Source organism: Balearica regulorum, chromosome 3, assembly GCF_011004875.1.
Source record: "Balearica regulorum gibbericeps isolate bBalReg1 chromosome 3, bBalReg1.pri, whole genome shotgun sequence".
Classification (NCBI taxonomy): Eukaryota; Metazoa; Chordata; class Aves; order Gruiformes; family Gruidae; genus Balearica; species Balearica regulorum.
Window position 1 is genome coordinate 78,959,879 of NC_046186.1, and position 22,083 is coordinate 78,981,961.

General features: G+C 47.6%; 1 protein-coding gene across 2 annotated transcripts in view; it reads right to left on the reverse strand.

The window, feature by feature from the left end:
- The window catches only part of FRMD1 (FERM domain containing 1), a 44,394-nt gene extending 23,679 nt beyond the window's left edge, over nucleotides 1-20,715 (reverse strand). For both annotated transcript variants that reach the window (XM_075748606.1, XM_075748607.1), the window contains exons 1-3: nucleotides 20,577-20,715; nucleotides 9,733-9,897; nucleotides 3,773-3,863 (exon numbers count right to left, since the gene is read on the reverse strand). In XM_075748606.1, the coding sequence (XP_075604721.1) occupies nucleotides 3,773-3,863; nucleotides 9,733-9,828 (187 nt within the window). In that variant the 5' untranslated portion in view covers nucleotides 9,829-9,897; nucleotides 20,577-20,715. The remainder of the gene's footprint in view (nucleotides 1-3,772; nucleotides 3,864-9,732; nucleotides 9,898-20,576) is intronic.
- Nucleotides 20,716-22,083: the final 1,368 nt, after the last annotated feature.

Here is a 22,083-nt window from a genome sequence, read left to right on the forward strand (position 1 = left end):
GTTTTGTTAGAAAGCCAGCCTGACAAACTGATGAGAGGACACAGGGTGTAGGAGGTGCAGGCTTGCTCCTTCCCAATCAAAGGTTTCCATCTGTGTGGATCAAGCAAGGTTTGCTCCTAGAAAGAAGCCCAAGATTCAGGATCGAAAGGATCCGGGTTATAACAACAAAGGAGACCTGGCTGTTCTTTGTCTGCTGACAATCGGGTTTGGTTTAGAAGACTGAATTGTGTCCCGATAACAAGAGGGAAACCTCCCGCAGGGCACTAGATAAGGTTGACCCTGCAGGAGGAGCTGCAATGTAAGACCCAGCTGCTGAAGTCTGTGGAGCCAGCTTGAAGCTGGCAGGGTTATAGGGTCTTTCACTGAGCAAATTACAAGGAAAAAAGCACTTCAGCAGCAGCAGCACACAAGGTATGGCCTGCTCGATGATCTGTGAAAAAACTAGAAGAGCAACATGTCCCAGGTGTGCTGGTGTGGCCTCCCATTAATACACACTCCTGAACTCAATTTTCAAAGTTATCAGGTTCTTAAAGATGCAAGCTTCCCCCCGCCCCCAGCCCCAAATACAGTTGAAGTGGTTTTCATCTTGAGAACAAAAAAAAGCTCAAGAGCAGAAGGGGTGAAAAATTCTGTCCTATCACCACTGTTGTTACCTTAAATCCTGAAGCTTGCCCTCAGCATCTGTAAGAGTCAGAAGTGAAGGCAACCAATTTAAGCAAGGAATGCTGGAAGACATGCTCCAAGACCTACAGCTTAGATCTCACAGCATTCATGGTTTGCAGTTTGCATGGTGCTTTGTGGTGCTGTTTTCATTTTAGCTACACTTAGGGGTTAAACTTCTGTTTACGATTAAGGACACCACCCTCTCCCCCTCACACACATACTTACGATGAGACCAACTGAGCATTAGTGTATCTGTACAATGTCTGCAGGTCAAATGGGCTCCTAATCCAGATAATCCATCCAGTGTGATTGGTTACAGTTCTGGAGAAATCCTTTAATTTTCATTCTCTTGCCGCTGCTGACAGTCAGGGTTTTGTTGACATATTAGCAGCAAGGTAATAGATGCAGGTGGATTAGAATGCCTTGTTTTGCATGTGGCAGCATCAGACTGCCAAAAATAAATGCACATTAAGAAACTGGAAAATATACCCTTATTAAAAATGGGGCAGTTGTTTCTTAAAAAAATGGCATCTTAGAGCTGCAGCACAGAGAGGTGAAAGCATGATGCAGAAGAGGAATACTTTGATCTGAAACACAAAGGCTTCCTCTCCAGTTTTCAGACATCTAACCTGCCCCTGCCTGACAGACCAGCCCCGTGCCTTCCCTGCGCAGCCTCTGCAGGACGTACACTGACTTGCTGCCCGGCCAAGGCAGTTGACTTCAGTACCCACAAGACAACCCTGGGCAATGCAAAACTTACCCAGGCCTCACCACAACCTGACTGGACTGCTTCCCTTTCTTGAGGGGATAGCTTGCCGTGAAATCAGAAGTCCCTAAAAAGCAGGCAATGCCTTAAAGGCTACTTCCAAATGCCAGAGATGGAGAGTGCTACGTTTGCAATAGAACCAAGACCTCGCCACTGGCAGCAAGGGAGATGATCACCAGCCTGTTGGCCAAAACAAGGTGGGGGGAAAATCAAGTTGGGGAACAGAAAACAAGAGATTTCCTCTGCTACAGCTCTACAGTAATAAACCTGGAGCTATTTTAAAAACAAAATAAAGAAAACCCTAAAACCTACCCACAGGGGTCTGGTCAGCAGCCTACTGGACTTTCACAGACTAAAGGTAGGGACCAGAGGAAGCAATAACAGACCAGGTTTGCTCCCTCTCCAGAGCAGGCTGCAGCCTTCCTGGTGGCTACGGCCATTTAGGCTGAGAAACAAACTGCTGACACTTTTCTGTTATCCAGCCCCAACCATTTCTTAAACAGAGGCACAAACAAAAATAAATCTCCATATCCAAAATCCTGGCACCTGCCTGGGTGGCAGAGGGAGATGGCTGTCAGGAGGAGCTGGCATGAGCATGAGGAGCCTTCAGTTAAGCAGCTTTACAAACTGAGCTACAGCAAGCAGGAGTGAGGAATAGTCATGAAAACAAAACAAAAAACCAAAAACAACAAAAAAGAGAGGTTAATTCAGACTGCTGTAACTCTTTTCCTTGACATTTTTCTAAGAGCTTTGCGAAGAATTAGCTGCTCTAAAAAGGAAGAACACTTTCATAAAGCGAGAATAAGATTATTTATGTTTAAAGCTAAGGGCAATAGACTTTAAGGTCTAGTCAGGCCAGCTTTATTATGCTCTTTGGGTTGGGATAGTTATACTGCATTTCCAACAGGCTGAAAGGCATCTGCCACAACAGGGTGTTTTGGGGCCAGAGCCCTTGGCTCGACAGGGTGAAGGAAAACTGCTCCGTGCAAAAGGTGGGAGGGAAGGAAAAAGCAGGGTACAGAAAATATGAAACAAGAAAGATATGAAGGGGAAAGAAAGCAAAAGAAACACAAGGAGAACAGGAGAAAAGCACCTAATTCAAAGAAAATGGGAATGAAAGTGCCCTGTCTTCCAGGGGAGGACAGGAGCTCCAATTTCACCCAAGACAGCTTGCAAGTGGAATAGGCAAAAACTAGTGTTATAAAAAGGTGGCAAAGGAGGCAACTCACAGGAACACAGTCAATTTGTGGAAAAGGTTAAGAGCATTCAGGTCTTCCTCACATAAAAAACCTGTGCTGGTTTAAACACACAGATATACTTGTTAGCTACCGGTTTAGTTACATTGATGGAATCTCTTGGAGACTCTACAAACGTTATGGAGATAAACAGCTATGCTGGTCTTAGTTTGAGTGCTGCGCTCAAAAAAAGCAAAAGTTCTTCGAAATGAAAGCAGAAAGGATAGGAGACAAACTTAAAAGAAACTATTTTATCCCACACACTCATAAGGAGACAAAAGAAACATTATTTAGAAGGACTCATAAAAGACTACTCTCATTTCAGTGAAACAATGTCTAGAGTTGCAGTAGTAAACACCACCACACTGGAGAAAAATTTTGGAGGAAAGAAAAGTCCTTTCCACATTTTTCAAAATGTGGGGAGGCAGGATAAGGAGAACAACAGATCCATTTCTAATTACTAAGTGTCATGGGGGGGGGGTGCCAATGCACACTCCATCCTAGAAATGTAATATCTCATATCAGTTTGCTCCTTTAAGCCATCATCTTGCACTGTTCCCTGGTCAGTACTAAGCCATAGGACCAAGCAGACTGGACCTTAACCCACAGACTCATAAGTTTCGTATTTCCTATGCAATATTTCAAAACCCAATGTCACACACACACACATTTGGTCCCCTCAAACTATTTGAGTTTCCTCCCCCCTGGTGCCACATTCTTCACATGTGACTTCAGAAGATAAGTAACACTTTCACCCCCAAAGTCCTTTTAAAACGCACCTCCTGTTCAACTACTGACAGTTTTGAATTCAGTGACAAATATGTTGGCTAGCAACTTGGCTACAGGAGAGAAAGAAAACCCCACAAAGAGGTGGAATGTAAGAACAAAGAAGAACAAAAGCTCCCCCTTCTCCCAATTTGTCTGCCCACATACCAAAGATCAAAAGAGCTCTGAGAAGCCTGTGCATAATCTACATACTTTGTGACCTTATTAACAATCAAATTCCCCGCAGGCACGGCCGCTGTGTATATATGCACACACTGTAAATACACAAGCAGGTCTGTGGACGTTTGCCAAGTCATTTGCTCCATGCATTGAGTTTGCTTACTTTTAACAATGCTGAGGCCAAAGAAGTGAGGCTCTTTAATCTTCACTAAATCACAAACTTGCTGAAAGAGCTCCTGTCCAGTGGCTTTGACCTGAAAGAAACAACCAATCCAACATTACAGATGGCTCACACACCTGGATGGAGCAATTCTTCTTCATATCGGCCAATACATTTTTGGGTACCACAGAAAAAAAAACAAAACAAACAAACCCCACAGAACAAGCTTTGTTTTCAGTATTATTATTGCTATTATCACAGAATAACAATCAACAAGTCATTCTCCCTTCTTCACAGTGCCAAGTGGCTCAGCTCAGTAAGACACGAATTTAAAGTTTCCTACCTATTGGCATCTTTGTATAAGAATTTGGAGCAGTGCAGGAGCCCTAGTTTTGTGCAGTACCTACCAGGCTATTTATAGGTGCTCTTACAGAAAGCATGTTTGTAATCACAAAAATGAAAATACTACTATTCTCTTGCAGAATTTTTTTTTAAGAGGTTAAGAGAAAAAACAAACAAACAAACTTTCATTCAGGAGAACTAAAACCAGAAGTACACAAGCAAACCCAAGATTGCATGGTTTGAGCAGAAATAGCTCCTGGGTTAGAGATGAGGTTGCTCTGTATCCCGCACAGAAAAGCCTTTTCTGTCCCCCGCTGACTTCTCTCACACAGCAATTAACATCTTCATCTCCTGAAGCTGTCACCAATGGCCTATAAGCTCTTGCCCATTTCCATGCCACACCGAGACCTTCCAGTAGCCTTGCCGCCCATAAGGCTGGGCACACACTGAGGAAGTGGTGGGAAAGCCGAGATATGGGCATTCGCTCCCACAGGGGACGAGAGGCTGAGTAGCACTTGCAAGCATGGCACAGGGTAAGAGCGCGCCATGGCACTGCGGCACGGCTACCGAGTGCGCTGTTCTAGCAGGGCTGCTGGGAGAGAGCACTGGCTCCCCCAGCAAAAGCGCTATCCTGGCTACTTGCACGTCCAGACCTGGATGTGTACTATGATCGGAAAATTCACCCGCTAAATGTCCTCCCACCTATAGCCTCGCTTCCCCCTGCCCCATCACACCACCCCAGGAGCACAGCCAGCCAGCCACAGGCACAAAACCCCACAAGCCCCCAACCCTGAGAGGCATAGAGGAAGGACTTTTGAGCAAGGGCAGGTGGGGAGAGCAGACCACCACCACAGACAAGCTCAGCTCAACCCTGGGTACTATCAGCTGCAGCTGCAAAATGGGCCAGAACCTCTGAATTTTGTTATGCCACTGCTGGACAATGCAGATTAACAGCAGCAGAAGCAGCCTTCCTGAGGGGGGACTGTGCAGTTCTACCTTCACAGCAGCAAAGATTACAGGGGAGAAATCAACTACTGAACTCTCCTACAAACTAATCACCACCAGAATTCTTCAAACCCTTTTAGTGCAGGTGTGCCACACTCCCCAGAAACAGGCTGTCCTCCCCTCCCTGCTCTAGGATGTACCATGTCATTAGACATGGATAATGGGAAACTGGAAGTCATTTAAGTACTCATTTTCTTCTACTTGACAAGGCATCACTAGCCAGCCACTCACTGCTGCTTTATTGGGACCTTTGAAACCTGGGCTACACTAATACACACACGTGTGCATATAGGTGCTTTGGGAGGGGAGGAGGTAGTGCACAGTTCTAGTAAGACCCAAACCACATCTGTGTCTTATCATGGGCCTCCATGTCAGACTGCATCCTTAGAGTCTCACACCTAAATGCAGTATTTGCTCACCCGCTAAGAACATGCAGTTGGAAGGGAAAGTTGGGCACAGATCTGCCTCCTTTCTCCGAGCATGTTCTCCTGCCTGGGAAGGACTCACTAAGGATGAGGTGACCTATCCCTAGCCAGAAGGGCTATGTGCATACAAGAGTCACTGGCAGCACAGGACTATGTAAAAGCTATAGAATTAGATGAATTTTGTAAGTGGCATGCTTTCACACCTAAGGGATGAAAAACCTGCTTTAAGATACTTAGTTCTAGGGAACTGAGCAATGTTTTGTGACACTCAGCTCTACAGCGGTGATTTAATCAGATTTCTTGCACAGCAGGTATGTGAGCTACCACCTTGTCCATTCTCCTTTTGGCACTTTCGTTCTGTACCAAGTTTTACTCCCAGCCTTCAAGGCTACACAACACGGATTACACTTGCAATCGCTGTTCCTTCCTCCTGCCTTCCCCTCTGCTCAGAGACCAACATTTCCCTTTGCATTTTTTATCTGTGTGCTGCTCTTCTTACTTTTCCTCCCTTTGCGCATGGTTCCTGTGCCAAGCTCCATCCCAGACACGCCATGAATCATTCCTTCCACTGATACTCAGCTTTGCCCCATGCCAAACTCAGGGCTTCTTTACACGTGAAACTTAGTCCAAAGTGAAGTCGAGTGCAAGTTTACAGAAGGTAAATGCTACTCCAGAGTCATTCTGTGTGCAAATATTCACATTTATTGGTTACCTATCTCTATTTGTCTTGGTCCGTATACCTTAAAACATCATCTCTCCTGCTCACAGAGCAACTGAAAGACTTTAGACCTATGCTTGCCATTCACCAACACACAGGACCTCAACTAGACTTCTTCCCCTCCAGAAATTTCTGCTCACACTCACACCATTTTTCCAGCAGCTAGGCAAGGAGCAACATCTGCTGCAGCTGCTTCTGAACTACCCAAATGCAGATAGGGTGGCTGCCTGCCCTGCTCCCTTCGTTGGCAGCCAGACCTTTGCTAGCATAGGTCTCTCTCCTTTATTCAGCTGCGACCACCCCAGAAAATTTTCAGAAATCCAGTCATAAAAATTAGTTGATATTGATCAACAGGTTCAAAACTATCAGGGAGATAAGCCACAACGCTGGCAAACAACACTGAACAAACTGGATAGCACTCCAAGATCTTTGGTGCAACTGACAGAATTCTTAGTTGCACCATTCTCACTCACAGCCTGCTTAAGCTCCCCAGTGCCCACACTCCATCTCCGCACTGGGGCTGCCTGGAGCAAGGCAGGCTGCTTTGCTCTGTGCTCTCATGTCCATCCTCCCCAGCAGAAACCTCCCACTTCGCCTCCCCTTCCTCAGGATGGCTGGTGAGCTGCAGCACCCACTAGTTCTCACTGTTCTGCTTCTCCTCGTGTTCACAGCTGGTCCCGAGAAAACAGTTTTCCTCCTCACCATCCCCTCAAATTTGTCTATACATCCAGAAAGGTGGACACCAAAGTTAATTAAGAGATACTCAATTATGGGGGGAAGAGACTTTAAAATGGCTCCTGCTCTTCTCTCTTCAACAGCACTATCTATAAAGGGCATAAGACAAATCCATTTTAAAGAGTAGGCTGCAATCTACACGTGACCACATAAAACACATATAGGTAAACTCTTATCTGGAAGGGTGGAATTTATATGGGAGTGGGGAGAAAGGAATTACCTGCATAAACACTCTGCTTATCACAGGAAGGATCTATAATTTATTCTGCTGGAAGGATAATGATTCCTACCTACCTCACTGAGCTGCAAGCTTGTTTAGTATTTGCATTCCACACTGAAGAAGTTAAAAGGCTTTGGAAATCTTAAGTAGTGGCATTATTATTCTAATAAATGCACACAGTATCATCTGTGGTTGCGCTAATTAAATTTGGGATCTACCAACATCACTGGAAAATTGCCTTGATGTTCCTTTAAAAAAAAAAAATCTCTCTCCAGCTGCAAAATCTTAATTTTTGTTGTTGTTTTGAAGAGGTGTTGTGGTAAAGACAGAAGCCAAATGAAAAGCTGGGTTTGGTGACTTGCCCAGCTGTAACAGGTCATGTTTCACTCTCTATGCAATTAGGACAACCGTGCGTTGAGGACTCATGTTTTAGCCCAGGCAGCTATTCCCTTTCACACGCAGGCATCTCCACATACATACTTTCCCAACTTCCCAGCCACCATAGAAAGGGACAGCAGAAGCAAGGAGGGAAAGTGTCTTTAAAAGGGCTACCGAGGGGTGCCATGGCAAGATCCCCTCTGCAGGACCAGTCAGTGATGCTCAAGGCGCCCTGACTCTTTGGAGAGGCAGCAGGCAGGAACGGGGGGAAACACGGCACCTTCCCTCCGTCCCTGCCAGTGCTCAACACGAAAGACCACTTCTTAGGCTTATTAAGCTGCAGTAGCCTGGAGCATCTCATGGTAATGTTTTAAATACAGGTTATAGTTATTGCTGCCTGCCCAGGTAAGCGCACACACCCCTGCCCAAACAGCTAGCTGCAGGCAAGGGCTCATCCCATCCAGGCACCCAGGAGCCCCCATGCCCCACCGCCCAGCTCCCTGGGAAACCTCACTCCCCCATACCTGAGGGGAGCTGTGTACCGGGGCCAAAGCTGGAGGAGCAAAACCAGAAAGCTCACCTTGTTCAGCCAGCGCTCACCTCACACCAAGCCAAACCAAACGGTGATGGCTGAGGCCGTTCATGCCTCCAGCCCTGTGGAGGAGGACACCCCTGCTCCAGGGATGACAAACTGCAGGTATCCAGGATTTACCATATGGTCTAAGTGCTGCCTAAACTTAATACGGTGGAGCATGACCCAGCATTGGAGGAACGGCCACTTGCCCAGCTCAGGCACCGGGTACAGTGAAGAGTGGCAACGGCATCAGCCCTGCCAGCATGCAGCCCTCCTGCACGCCAGTCCACACCTTCCTGGGGGCAAGGAGGGCTCTGCTATCTCGGATCTTTAGCCTCTCTGATAAAAGCTATAAAAAGGTGAGATATAGGGTGAGTCGCAACAGACCATTACCCCGGCCTGCACGCCTGCCCTCAAGAACTTAATTAAATGATCTTTTTTGTGGCTTGCACAAAAGCCAGCAGATTGCAAAAGCCTTCTGGGGCGGTAGATGGGCTGGGTTTGAACCTGTGACCTAGAAGCAGAGCACCCTAGATTTTGCTGTTAAAGCCCTGTTCCATCCAGCCCTTGTGGCTGTTTCAGTTAACGATGCCACACTTACGCACAGCAGGTAGGAAAATGCCTACATGGATTTTGAAGATTAGCATGCATACTTTCCAAAGCCACTGTTTCAACCAAGTGCTTAAAAATAATAGTTCATCTCAACTGTCTTCTCCCCTTCCCAGATGGAAGAGAAAAAAAACAAACAAAACAAAACAACCCCAAAACACCCCCAAAACAAAGCAAAACCTCCTGAGCCCACACATGAGTGCATGCACACGCTCACAAGAGAGCACTTATCTTTGAGGCTCACTTGTCGCCTGAACACGAAGTGCCTCTGTCAGCTCAGTTTCTCACAAGTTCAAGGAGCAGCCGGCATTGCACAAAGAGGCACCGCGCCGTGGTGGACACCGTGCCGTGCCGGGCTGCCAGCTAACCTGGCTCTGCTGTCACTCGTGCACGCACACTTAGGCATTTGAAGCGGCGATCAAAGAAACAAAGCGACTTACCTCTATTTTTTTTTGGTATACAAGTACTCAAAGGAGGGAGAAAAACCCTCAGTGGTTGTTTACTGTGCCTTAGAGTCTTTGAAGGGATCTGCAGACTATCTAAACCAGAAATAGCTAAAACACCAGAGAAATGGTCATGTGTTGGGCATACTCGCTAAATCATCAAGGTTTAGTTTTAATATCATCAGGTTATATAATCAGGTTTAATTTTAATAAAAAGTTGCTAGATTACATTAGGGGCAAAAACACTGAAAAAGAATAAAAAAAGGAATAACAACAGAAAAAGAGCAGAGGAGACCCCCCATCCAAAAACACAACCGGGACTTTTAAGGAACTCTGCAAACGAGTTGAAGCCGCCCAATTAGAAAATGGAGCACCAATTACCCTAAGCTGGCTAATAGCCTTTCGGTCAGCAGACCGGCACCAGGCTTTTAGGAGAACAATGGGAGCTAACAAAACTGAACCGCAGCAACAGCCACGGCGCTGCGACCTCCCGGCCTCCCTCCTGGCCACTCACCCCAACAGCGAGGCTGAGCTGCTCCCGGGTGGGCAGGAAGACGCAGACACTCCGGCTCTCCGGCTGCATCCTGCCGGCCAGCAGCACCCTGCTCATGGTGGGCAGCTCCACGGGGACCAGGGTCTCCTCTCTGGGCGGACGTCAGGCTCCCTTCATCCCACGCACCTGCTGAGAAGGTGAGAGCATCAGTGCTACACTCCTGCTGGTGCTGGGAGCAGCCCACAGCACGTGTTTGATAGGATGTTTTCCTCCTTACTGTTTTAAAAAAAACCAACAAACTCAACCATTTTACAGCACCACGGTCAATATTTCCACCGGCATCGCAGCACAAAGCGGGCAGAGTCAACCTTTAAATAGCCTGTGAGTCCCAGGAGAGTGGCATAAAGCAATCGAGTCTCCTTAGACTAACAAACCAGACTTGAGGTTTTGAGATGTACATAAGTGATAAGGCAGATGACACCATGGACTGTTTCCTGAAAATGCCCACAAGGGAGAGAGAGCACCCCATCCTTCAACTGGGTACCTCGCTCCTGCCCAAAGCAGAGGTATCAGCGAGCCATCAGCAGGCACGTGTCAGTGCAGCAGTCTTCCAAGCTGCCCTTCCCCTCTCCCTGCTCCTAGTCCCTGGGGAACTGCTGAACCCAAATCCTCTACATCTCCACTCAAAGCAGGAGATGGAAACACATAAATTCGCAAGGCTGAGCTGCCGTTTCGTACTTTTTGTGAGACAAGCACTGCCAGCCTCCTCCCGAGGGCTGAGCCCAAGCTGCATGAGCGTCTCAGAGCTGAAGGTACGATAATAACAGAAATAAGAAACAGAAATTCAATTTGCACCCAAAAGCACAGTAGCCAACATCATCTTCACGTTATAGCTAGGTTAGACACAGTTTGCTCAGCAATTTGTGACATTTTATTTACAACCTTCTGCTCCGACACTCTCCAAGGCAAGGAAGCATCCCATGGCACCTGACAAATCTGGATGGAAGGGGAAAGGCTCCTTGAGGGCAGGTTAGGGATGAACACTGGCAGAGACCTGAACCAGCATGATACCAACTGGTTACGGGGTCTGCTCCGTCCCCGCACAAGATCTGATGTGAGCCAACAAACCCTGGCTGCCCCAAAGTCACCCCGGTATGACTCCCTTCGGTGAGCAGCACCTGGACACCCATCACCAGTGCAGCAACAGAGGTGCTGCCGGCTGACGCCTGCCCACAAAGACCCCATCCCCTGGGGACGGACAGTACTCCAGCAAGGGCAGCCAAATGGACCAGCTCCACCAGTGCTGCCCTCTCCTACCACCTGCTCACCACTGGTGGCACAGCCTGCCTTCGGGAGACAAGCTGTGAAGGGATGGCAAGGGCTTTTCCTTCATCCTCCAAAACAGATTCAAGGATGAGGGATCATAAGCAGCAAGGAAGTCAGTCATTTTATGCTAACACACAACATACATACATATATATGTATGTACACGTGCACTACCTATAAGTTTTAAAAGGATTTAGTATTTAAAATTTTGTTTGTCCTGTTTCAGGGGAAAATATGGTGGAATCAAACTATTGGGTAGGAGATGGGAAAAGCAAACTGTCATGGGAAAGCAAAGTACAGTACAGAAAAAAGAGCTTGGATTAGCCTCTCTCCCTTCAATTCTGTGCTCAATCTTTTTTAAAATCAAATACAAGAGAAAGATCTAAGTGTATTTTTGCAAGTACAAAAGCTGCTTCATGCACCTCCCTCCCTATGCCAGCATATACAATGGTTCTTAATAAAGCATTTTTTGATGCAAGTTCTTTATGTAGAGCCTCTCTTATGAGACAGAAGTACACAAAAATTGCATTTATTGTATTAATGAAAAGAGAGGGTTATTAAAGGCTATTAAATTCTGATTTTGAAAAAGTAATAATAATTAAACAAAAACTAGGAGCTTTAAAAAGAAGATTGCTCTAAATTATAAGCAGCAGGAAAGACATATTTGACTTCCCAGGACAGGTGAAAGCTCCTATTAAATGAACTATTAAGAGAAAAACTCTGACTTACTCTCTTATCGATATAATTATACTGATGAGCTCTCTTATGCTCCAGGCTACACACTACTAGCAGCTGTATATAAATTACAGATGTCTACAGAATGACTCGAGGGCAACAGGTCACCACTATTATTGCCAGCTGATGTCATATGCGCCATAAACTTTATCAACAGCATAAAGACCTTGGAGTATGAGCTCATGCTTTCCAACATAAGGAAGTTTGTCTTAATTGTCAAACCGCCACACCGGCCGGTACACATTGCCACTCGCAAGGGGAGATCACATGCAACGAAGATGCTCACGTGGCTCATAACAGAATTGAAAATAAGACAAAGAAGTGACTGTAAAAACACGTGCACACAGTTTTCTGTGGACAACTGAAGAAACTGAATCCCACTTCCCCATCACCTCTATAAAACAAAGCTTCTGGAAAGCTTTTCCTCTGGTCTCACACCTGCTTTGTCCATTGAATTTTTAAGAGAACAAGTGTGCACCCCAGGAGCAAGGAAGCAAGAAAGGACAGGGAGAAGGGGGTTTAAATTTTAAAACAAATGAGCTTTGTTGATCCCGCCACAGCAGGTAAGAGGTTAAGGAAGAAATGTCCTTAATCTGAAGGGGGAGTTCAAACACAAGCCCAGCTCAGCTTCTCTTTAGAGGTATGTTAGAATGTGATAAAACATAATTAATCATTAACTTGCTAGCACTGCATGTTTACACCTTTTTTTTAAAAAAAAAAAAAAGAAAAAAAAAGAAAAGTTGTGAGCCAAGAGTAACGGCCAAATGAAAACAAGTGGCCAGAAGGAATGTTCTTACTTAAACATACACAATTTCAGACTGCCCATATGCCATTCTTTTGTTTACCACAGATTCCAACCTCTTAACCTCAATTAAACCCCAAAAGCTCCAGCAAATGCCCTACAGATGAATTAATAAAAGCTGAAGTCAATCAGCAGCCTCTGGGACACCCTACAGGTTGTTTAGTTTTGTTGTTTGGTGGTTTTGGTTGGTGGTTTGTTGGGTTTTTTTTAGAAATACATCACTTCATGTTTTAACTCCCAGAGAAGTGCATTTTGAGATGTAATTGCTTGGTCAAAGGCCCGGCAGTCTATCAATGAAACGGTCAAAGGCGCTATTTATTTGTATTCTTCTGGTATCAGTCAGGAGGCTTATTAGTGCCCAGAGTGATAGCACAGCTTATTTAGCACTGTTTATTTTACCTAAACACACGTGCAGCGGAGCTTTGGAAAACACGCTTGTCATTAATTTCAAGACTCCTCTGATTAAACAGGTCAAACACGGCCATAAAAACTCATTAAGAAAACCCCTAATCTTACCCTCCTCTCTCCATTGCCCCTCGAGCTGCCTCCCAGCACCGGAGCAGAACCTCAGCATTTGCTCAGTAAAAGCAGGAACGGCTGAGGTTTGCCCCAGCAAGAGGGATGAGATTGGCAGAGCCCTCCAAGGCACGAGGAAGAAGTTCTCTGCTGATGTCAGCGGGACAGCTAACTAAACCACCTCACACAGCCCATACATGCAACAGCACCAGGATGACTTACCACTGCTGAATTTGGGGCCATGCCACGGCCAGCCTGTCTGGAAGCAGGTCTCGTCCAAACAGCATGTGGGTTCAAGTAGCCTTATGAGCACTGCCGAATTTTACACATCAGTCTATGGGACCACTGTGAATTGGGTCTCAGTCCTCATTTCAGCCTCTAGGTACTGGCACAACCACATCTCAAGGGGATAAAGCAACAGATGAAATGAGCAATCACCTACCAACTCAAAGCAGTAAACCCGAACAAAGTTCTCCTCTATTGAGAAAAAAAACACAGGTAATTCTGTGCTTCTCTCAAAACCACCTGGAAACATGCTTTGTAAGGTTTATTACAGTAAAACATCTTGGGAAAGCTGGTTTTGCTACAGCTGTCAGAAAATGAGCACTGAGCATCTTCCCGATGAAACCTTACCAGAGTGGCCCTACAGAGTCCCATCAAAAACTGTCCAGAAACGTTAAGAATCTTATTAACGTCTTAGGAGCCTAAGACAACTCGACTCTTTAGGCTGCAGTTTCACAATCAGCGTAAGTAGCTTTAATCAAGGCAGCTCTGCAGCAAGACAGACAGACAGACAACCGCCTGGAAACAAACCTGCCTTTGGCAACAACCCAAACTTGGGCTGCCTCGCACTGATGAAACATGGCCTTAAAAGCGAGAACCCCCCCTCACCTACCAGGTATTTTGTGCCCTCAGAGGCATACTGTAGAGCACCAGTACTATCTGCAAAACAGAGTAATAAAGAGCCTGAGCAAGTAAAAGATGTAATGATGACATATATATTAGTCTTTCCCAGCAACTTTAAGACCTCACCCACCTCCTTTGACTGCCCCCTGAGATGATCAAAATTTCTCTGGAAAGATGCATCAGGAGAAGGGGAAAAAAACATTGCTTGTCAGAGTAGAAAACAAGACTGAAGGTAGACGGCTTTATGCCATGGCTACAGCAGGTGTGAAAAATGCCTCCTGTAACCAACAGCCAGGACAACTAGGTCATGGCCTGCAGTGAATTCCCAGAAGTACGTTGACTTGTCAAACACATCTGCCTCAACATCACTCCAGGACTAGCAGGACCCATCCAAGGACAAAGATGCCATAAGGAAGTAAGGTACTGAATTTGGTGTCCACACGCTGCTTTTGAGGTAGAATACACACCTGCCTTCAAACACTGAGCACTACTTAGTAGGAAGCCCCTATGCAAAGCTATTGAATGAGGAATACTGAGACACTCGCCCGTTGCTGAAGTCTTCTGAAGGACTGGATCCCAGAACCGATGCAGCTTGGCTACAGGACAAGTGCAACACTGACAACGAAGACAACTGGCTTTCAGTCCACAGACGTGGGAGATGCAACCACAGCAGGCCTTCTGCATCTGCTAGCAACACCTGTTAGATCTGAGTGCAGTCCTTTTGCAGGGATGGGATGTGGGCCTGGCTCCCACCTTTCCTTTTCAAAGGGTACAATGGGAGATGCCCCCAAGAACTCCAATGCTGTGGAGCCCTAGCAGACTTAGTCATCACACTGCACCTTATGGGACAGGTGGGGAAATTGCCGAGCATTGGTCTTAGATGCCAACCAACTTCCTTTTTCTTTTCTTCCTGTACAAGCAGCACTCCCTGGTGACACCAAGCTTTAACAATAGAGAAGAAAATGCTTTATTAGTCTTCATGGCAGAATTAGATAAAGCTCTTAGTTAGGCATGACTGCCCACACTCCACCTTCATGCTGTGAAGTTTTCTTGCCTCAAGTCAAGCTGCATGAGTGAGTGCTAGAACATGAAACGTGCTCTTGAGTTTGTAACTCTTCTGCCCTGCGCCTCTCACAACATGGCCAGTGTGCTTGGGAAGAAGGGTTCTCTGAAGATTCCCAAGGACAGCTATTCCTAACCTGGGACCACGCTGCTATGCTACTCTGTCTGTAGGCTGCCCGAGTCTTTATGCTCAAAGATGAGGGACAACTCTCCTATGCAGGGATGATGCAGCATTCTCTGGTAGCCAAGTGAAAGTAACACACGTTTCTGGACACACATTGGACTTCACTGCTGCAAACTAGACCTCAAGGAGCAGAAAAAGGCTTAGCTGAAGACAGAGCACCAAAGGAGATGCTCCTGCAGCACACGGAAATGCAAAGGCAGGGCAGCAGCTGCAGGACCATGCAGGGTGGCTGCCACACTTCCATCCAGCTCTCCCACGGGATGAAAAAAGCTCCTCAGCAGTTTGCTCCCTGTGAGGACAGCCCAGCATGAATCATCTGGGCTTAATCTTTGCCTTAAATCAAAACTGAATTCAGGAGCCCTTTGAGAGAAACAGACAATGAGTACTAAGGGCTCCAGGCAAAAAGGGATGAATTAGGATCTCACAGGGACTATGTTTTTCCATCACTTCCAAGTGATGGGAAGTGCCTTTGAATTTTTGTACACAAAACCATGCAGCCTTTTAAAATACATTATTTTATCAGAAGCATATGCAAAACTTAGCGATGTACATGCTTTAAACAATACCCAAACAGTAAAGTCTGCAGCTAGAGTATGCAATTCCTTTTCAGCATGCCTTTTTCCTGGGGGGACAAACATTTTCCTGCCAACATGGGAACAGCAATGAATCAACTGATCCTGCCTTTTCATTGATTGGTGAAAGTAGTAGCATGACTACCAACATGAAGTTTCTCATTACAATAAATTTATTTACTTCTGCATAATCTATTAATGGACTTGTTTATTGAATACCAATCGCTTATAGGGCTTCCTCATACTTCATAAATCAAGCACATCATTAACTAAAGTTTGAGTGAGTAGCAACTGAAGGTATTGATTGGCCTCGGTAAATGCAGAAGCGTAAGAAAGAACCAGCAAAATATGGGACAAGGCCTGAGCCAGCCTCAGTGTCCATTACACTTTGCATAAAGCAGCTGCAAAGGAAGCCTACTCAGAAGTGCAAAGCTCTGTTTTCTCAGCTGGACGACCAAGACATCACATGAGATCTTGCAAAGATTAAGGGAAGCAAATTGCTTGAATAGCCATTCAGCAACAGCAAGCTCGCCTGCACTCAAACACATGGGCACATCCCTTTTGAGATGGACCCTTACAGAAAGGTTATTCATGAGCATACACACGCAGTGCCAGGAGTGCGGTAAAGAGAACGCCACAGTCTGGTATCTCAATGTGAAGGACAGCAACAGGAGATGCTTCAGTTTGGCGCTCCAGTGCTCACCCGGAGCACTTCTGCCAAGTAGTGCAATCTTCACTAAAGACTGTTCATCTTTTGTACCTATGGGGAACAGGAGAGGCAAAGTACGGACAAAATGCTGCAGCAAGGTCTTTAAAATAAGGGAGAGTGAGGCTTCCTTCCAGGCCACTGTAACTGTCAGGAAGCTTAGGAAGTGCAGGGAGAGCAGCAGCAAGACCTGGTCTCTCCACTAGCAACTCAGGAGAGAAGCATCTTTCTACATCGTGCCAACTGCAAATGCGCGAGATCTCATGACCCAAAAGCCTATCGGTTAATTATCCAACTAGAAACATACTCCTTTTTTTAAGTCTACCAAAGTTATAAACAGGATTTCTACCAAGTAGATCTATTATACTCGCCTTAAGCACAACAGCAGAGAGACACTCTTCTAGAAGACTATCTTTTCAGATATTGTTCCACTGTGATGGTATTTTTATATTTGCTGATTTTTATATTTTATATTTGAACTAGGCTGGACTGAATTGGAACAGATCACCAAGCCCTCTGAAATATTTTGCAGAGTTGTCAAAAAACCTGTGAATAAAGTCTTTCTTCATTTTCTACTCTCACCAAGATCTTGTAGGAGTTCTAGAAGTAATCAGACTATGAAATCTTTTTTCTTAAAAAAAAAAAAAAAAAAAAAAAGCAGCAAAGCATCATTGTAACTTCACAAGCAATACCTGGAGTTGCAGGACAAGTAAGAACAGACATGGTTTTACCAATATGTCATGTAAAGAACTCTTCTGAGCAGGAATAGTTCTGCTACCAATAATAACCTAGTAAAAAAAAAATTAAAAAAAATTGGCTTACTTCTCCAGAGGAAGGAGAAAGCCCACTGCTGATCTCATGGCATTTGAATCACCGTCTAAATATTCAGACCAACTAGCCAACTTCTGCATTGGTTTGCTTCTAACTTTTTCCCCCATAAGCGTACAGCTAGTCTTCAACATATTCAGAGCAGAGAGGAGTATTGATTTACATAAAGTGGAAGGACTTTCAGAAAAAATAGATAAAACGCTGTCTGGAACACAGCTTGCCTCTATTACAAGTGTGAAAACGCCAATCTGCCAATACCTTGACAAAATTAACACAAACAGCAGGGTCTTTATGATTAGATGCAGCTTCAGAGACTGCACACAGTACTGCCAGGCACCAACCTCAGCAAAGCGATGGGGAAACAGGGAGACGCGGCACAAAAAAATAGAAACAGAACAAAAAACCCACCACCACCAACAAAAACCAAACAGCTTTACAGAGCACACTGCATTTTTGAGGCGATGCCGAATTTTGCAAAAAGAGGAAATAGAGCAAAAAAAGAAAAAGCAAGCATAAGAAATGGTTTAACAAGAAGGAAATTATTTCCTCCTGCCATTCTTCAAGTAGCAGCTCCTCCTTGTCAGAGGATTTCTTTTGGGCTGAGACCATCGTTTGTCCATGCTCAGTTACTAACCACACACTAGGAATTAAGGTACCACTGCTAAAGACCACCAAGATAATCAAGGAGCAGTGCAATAGCACTGGACCTTCTGCAAGAAAAGAAGATGTGTAACCCTGGAGCACAGTAGGCATGCAAGTAATTTACATTGTCTTGCATTGGATGAACAGTAGGGCAATGACTTTACTACAAAAGCTAACCGATACAGAGTTAATCACTGGACTCATACACTTTTTACCTGTAGTGCTGGGAACAGAAGAGTGCTTTAAAGCACTATCAGCTTTGATTTAAAAAACCCAAAACACACCCCACCCCACCCCCAAAATTGCATGGCCCTTATCTGCTATCAAAAAACTTCCGCTATCAAAAAAGACTTAAATTGGAAAAACACATGTAAATACAGATTTGTTTGTTTGGTTTAGGATTTTTTGTTTCAGGAAAAAAGGTGACAAATTTATTCATCACTGGCGTTTATCCCAGTTTCTCACATTCATATAAAAATCTAGTTAATAACAACAAAAATCCCCAGGGAAAAAAACCTGTCCAAAGAGCACAGACAGTATTTTTTGGTAAACCACTGAAAAGAATCACTGCAACTCATGTTCTTCAATAGCATTTTGTAGATTTATTTTTGCTTATACATGTATTACCCTTTTCCTGTTGTTTCCCCTCCTCCCCCTTTGTTTTTTTCCCCCCCCTTAAGGTGATCTCTGCAAGAAAACTCCCCCACTCCCGCCTTTTGGATTCCATTTTCTTCTGATTTGACATTCCTCATCTGAAGCCAAAACACTGGCTACTACACAGACTCTCATCATCACCAGTGCTGAAAACAGAACACTTTGATTAAGAGTGCACAACAATTAGGTGGGAGGAATAAACAACAGAGTGAGGTCAAGGCACTCTGTTGTCATTCCAAGTTTTCCAGGAAATAAATAAAAAGCTAAACAAACGAATGGGAAAACTGCGTCAAAAAAGTTGTTTTGTTTTTCCTTTTGTAACCTTACTCCAGAGATAACCAGTGCTAGAAATACATCCTCATTATTTTCTCTGAGAAAGTGCTCTATACTTTTCAAGTATTTATTGTCGAGGCCCGGACATTACGGCGGTTCTCTGAAGAAGGGACAAGGTTCAGACAGCGCATTACAGTTTCCTGGTGTGGTGGAAAAAAACAGATGTGCATTTTAAATGCCACCTGGGAGTTAACCTGAGAGCCCGTCACTGCCGAGCAGCAGAAGAAACATCTCTCGATGCAGAGGATGACGGTTTCTCAGCACAGGCAGCACAAGAAACCCCGGCAAGAGCCTCTCCCTGTAAATCGGTACCAAGAAAGAATCCAAGAGGTGGAGAAACTACGAAGCAGGGAGACTTTTCCCGTTTTGACACCCGCCCCTCCTCCCGCGCACGTATACCTGCCGGGACGCTCATCTCCTTCCCCGTCCTGTCCCTGCGGGTACTGTCACCGCCGTCAGACCACCCGGACCAGCCCCGCAGGATGCCTCCATCCAGCCCCTCGCCGCCCCGAGGAGGAGGCGGCGGGCACCGGAGCAGGTCCAGCTGCTCGGCTCCCCGCCCCACGCAGCTCACCCTGCCGGAGGTGCCACAGCGGGCAGGGACCCGCAACCCGCTGGGCAGCGCTGGCCCCAAGCCGTCCTGCACGGCCCGGCCGGGGCCGTGGCCATGTCAGCCTCCCTCAGCACCTGCACGACAGGTGGCAGCCAACCAAGCGCCTATTGCGAAGCGTCCCAAACCCGCGTCGTCTGCTGTCGCACAGGCGCACCTTGGGTCACGGCCAGCCGCCCGCGGACATGCCGGAGGTCTCTCTCGTCCCGCAGCCCGGGAACGCACCCCCGGCGTCACCTCATCTTCTAGCACCGGCGAGACGCACCGGTGGCAGACGACGACGGCGAGGGATGGAGCTGCCACGGCTCCAAACCCCTTCCAGACCCCCACTCCCTCCCGGTGCCTGCCCATCCCCGGTGCCCCCGGCAGCCGCAGCTCCGCGCTCCTGGAGACACCCGCGGTCTAAGCCCTGCGCTCACCGCCCCTTGGACGGTAACGTTCCCTGATAACGTAACGAAACTGGAAATCGCTACGGCACTCCAGCCGAAATTCAGACCTCCCTTTATCGACAAAGTTGTGACTCTACTCTTGCAGCCACTAACGTGCCAACGGAGGCACACGAGAAGAAATCCCCCCGCAGCCCCGCGGCAGCGGACACCTTTCCGAGCGCCTTCGCGTCCACGGTGGAAAGAGCTCGTTCACCCACGCTGGCCGGGCGGCGGGCACAGCCGGGCGCTTCGCGGGTCTCTCCGCTCAAAGCGCCGCCTGCAACCGCAACGTCCCCACGGGCTCCCGAGGGGACCGCTCCCCACAGCCGACCGGGGCCGCCACCGGCGGGGGAAGTTGCCGCCCCCGCCCCGCGGCCTCCCCACACTCGGGACCCGACACCCGTCCTCTGTCCCCTCGGCAGCTCACCGGAGCCCCCCCCCCCCGCCCCGCTGCCACAGGAGCCCCGGAGGGACGCGGGAGCCCCGGGAGCTCCCCGCACCGTTGACGCCGGCGGCGGAACCCGAGCCCCGCTGGCAGCGCGGTGCCGCCCGCGCACTTACCGTAGGATGACCCCAACAGCGGAGCTCCGCTGTCCTCACCGGCGCGGCATCCAGCGCCCACCGAACCGAGCAAGGCACCGTCCCGAACGGGGCGAGCGGCGGGCGCACGCCGGTGCCCTGAGGGAGGAGCGTGGTGGGCGGGGCCGGACTGGGACACACCCCCGGGGCCGCCCCGCCCTTCCCTGGGACTGCACACCGACAGCCGCAGCAGACCCACGCGAGATTACCCCGCCCCTCCACACACGCCGCGCCGCCGCCACAGCGGATTGGCGAAGCCAGGCAGGGAGTGGGCGGGACGGGTCAGCGGAGAGGCCTCGGGTTGGCGACCACAGTCGTCAATCCGCGGCGCGGCCGGCGGGCGGGCCTGAGGGGAGAGTGGCGAAAAGGGGAGCGGGTGGGTCGCTTGTTGCGGGCGTCCCGGCCGGTAACGGCCGCTGAGGGGAAAGGGGGGCGGCGGCGGCGGCGGCGGCGGCGGCGGGGCGGGCGGTGTGTGTGTAGGGAGGACCCCAACAGACTGCCGCGGGGGGAGCCTGCGGGGGTTCTGTTCTTGGCAGGGTACTCTGTGCTCTGCACTGACAGCAATAAAGTCTGTGCAGGTGAAGTTTTAATTCCGAGTGATCGCAGCAAGGCAGGAGAACTCGGTCTGGGTCGCTCTGCCGTAACCAGGTTGACCTGGCAGTGCTGGCGGGGTGGGAAATGGTAAAACACGTAAAAAGATGCAGCCGAAGAGTTGGGGTCAGGTTTGGAAACACAGCGCTCTAGGGGGGTCTGGGAGCTGGCTTGGGCAGGAGGCAACGTACTTGGGAAGAGGTGCTGTGTTGGATGCATGTTATAAATCTTCTTGCCTCCTTTCCTCTTTTATATAATTGCTTTTTAATGTAGTAAATTTCCAAAGAAGGCCAACATCCTCTCAAGTTCTGTAGTGTTGCTCCCTCTCCCTCACATGTAGGCCATTGCTTCATTTCCCCATGTATCCAGTTGTATTTGAGGGTGCAGTTCACATGGGAGCGGGGATGGCAGCACGCTGTAAGGGGAGCAGGTGGGAAGGCTTTTGGGCAGTGTTGCACTACTCTGCAGGAAAAAAGTTGAAGTTTGCCCAGGAGGGAGCACAAGAGCGAGCCTGACTTGCAGGTGGCCACCTGATAGGGTGAAGAAAGCAAGGCATCAGGTCACCTGCCCGTGCTCCCAGGTTTTTCTCCTGTGTTTTAGGTTGGACACGAGACTGGATAAAATCTCAGCCTTGCCAGCATGGATGACAACTTACCTCTGCCTCTTTCCAGCTGTACTGTAATAGTGAGGCTCCTCTGTGAGCATGGGAAGCATCTCATCGCCAACCCTTTCTCTTCCTACAAAATCCTCCGAGAGAAAATACTGGCATCTTACTCATTATCTGAGCAAATGTGTAGGCACCTCATTTCAGGAATGGTTCAAAGGCTGTGGGTCCTAGATGGGCAGAGGTGACCCCCAATGACCAAGGTTAAGTCCTTCATGGCTTGTCCTTTTGTTA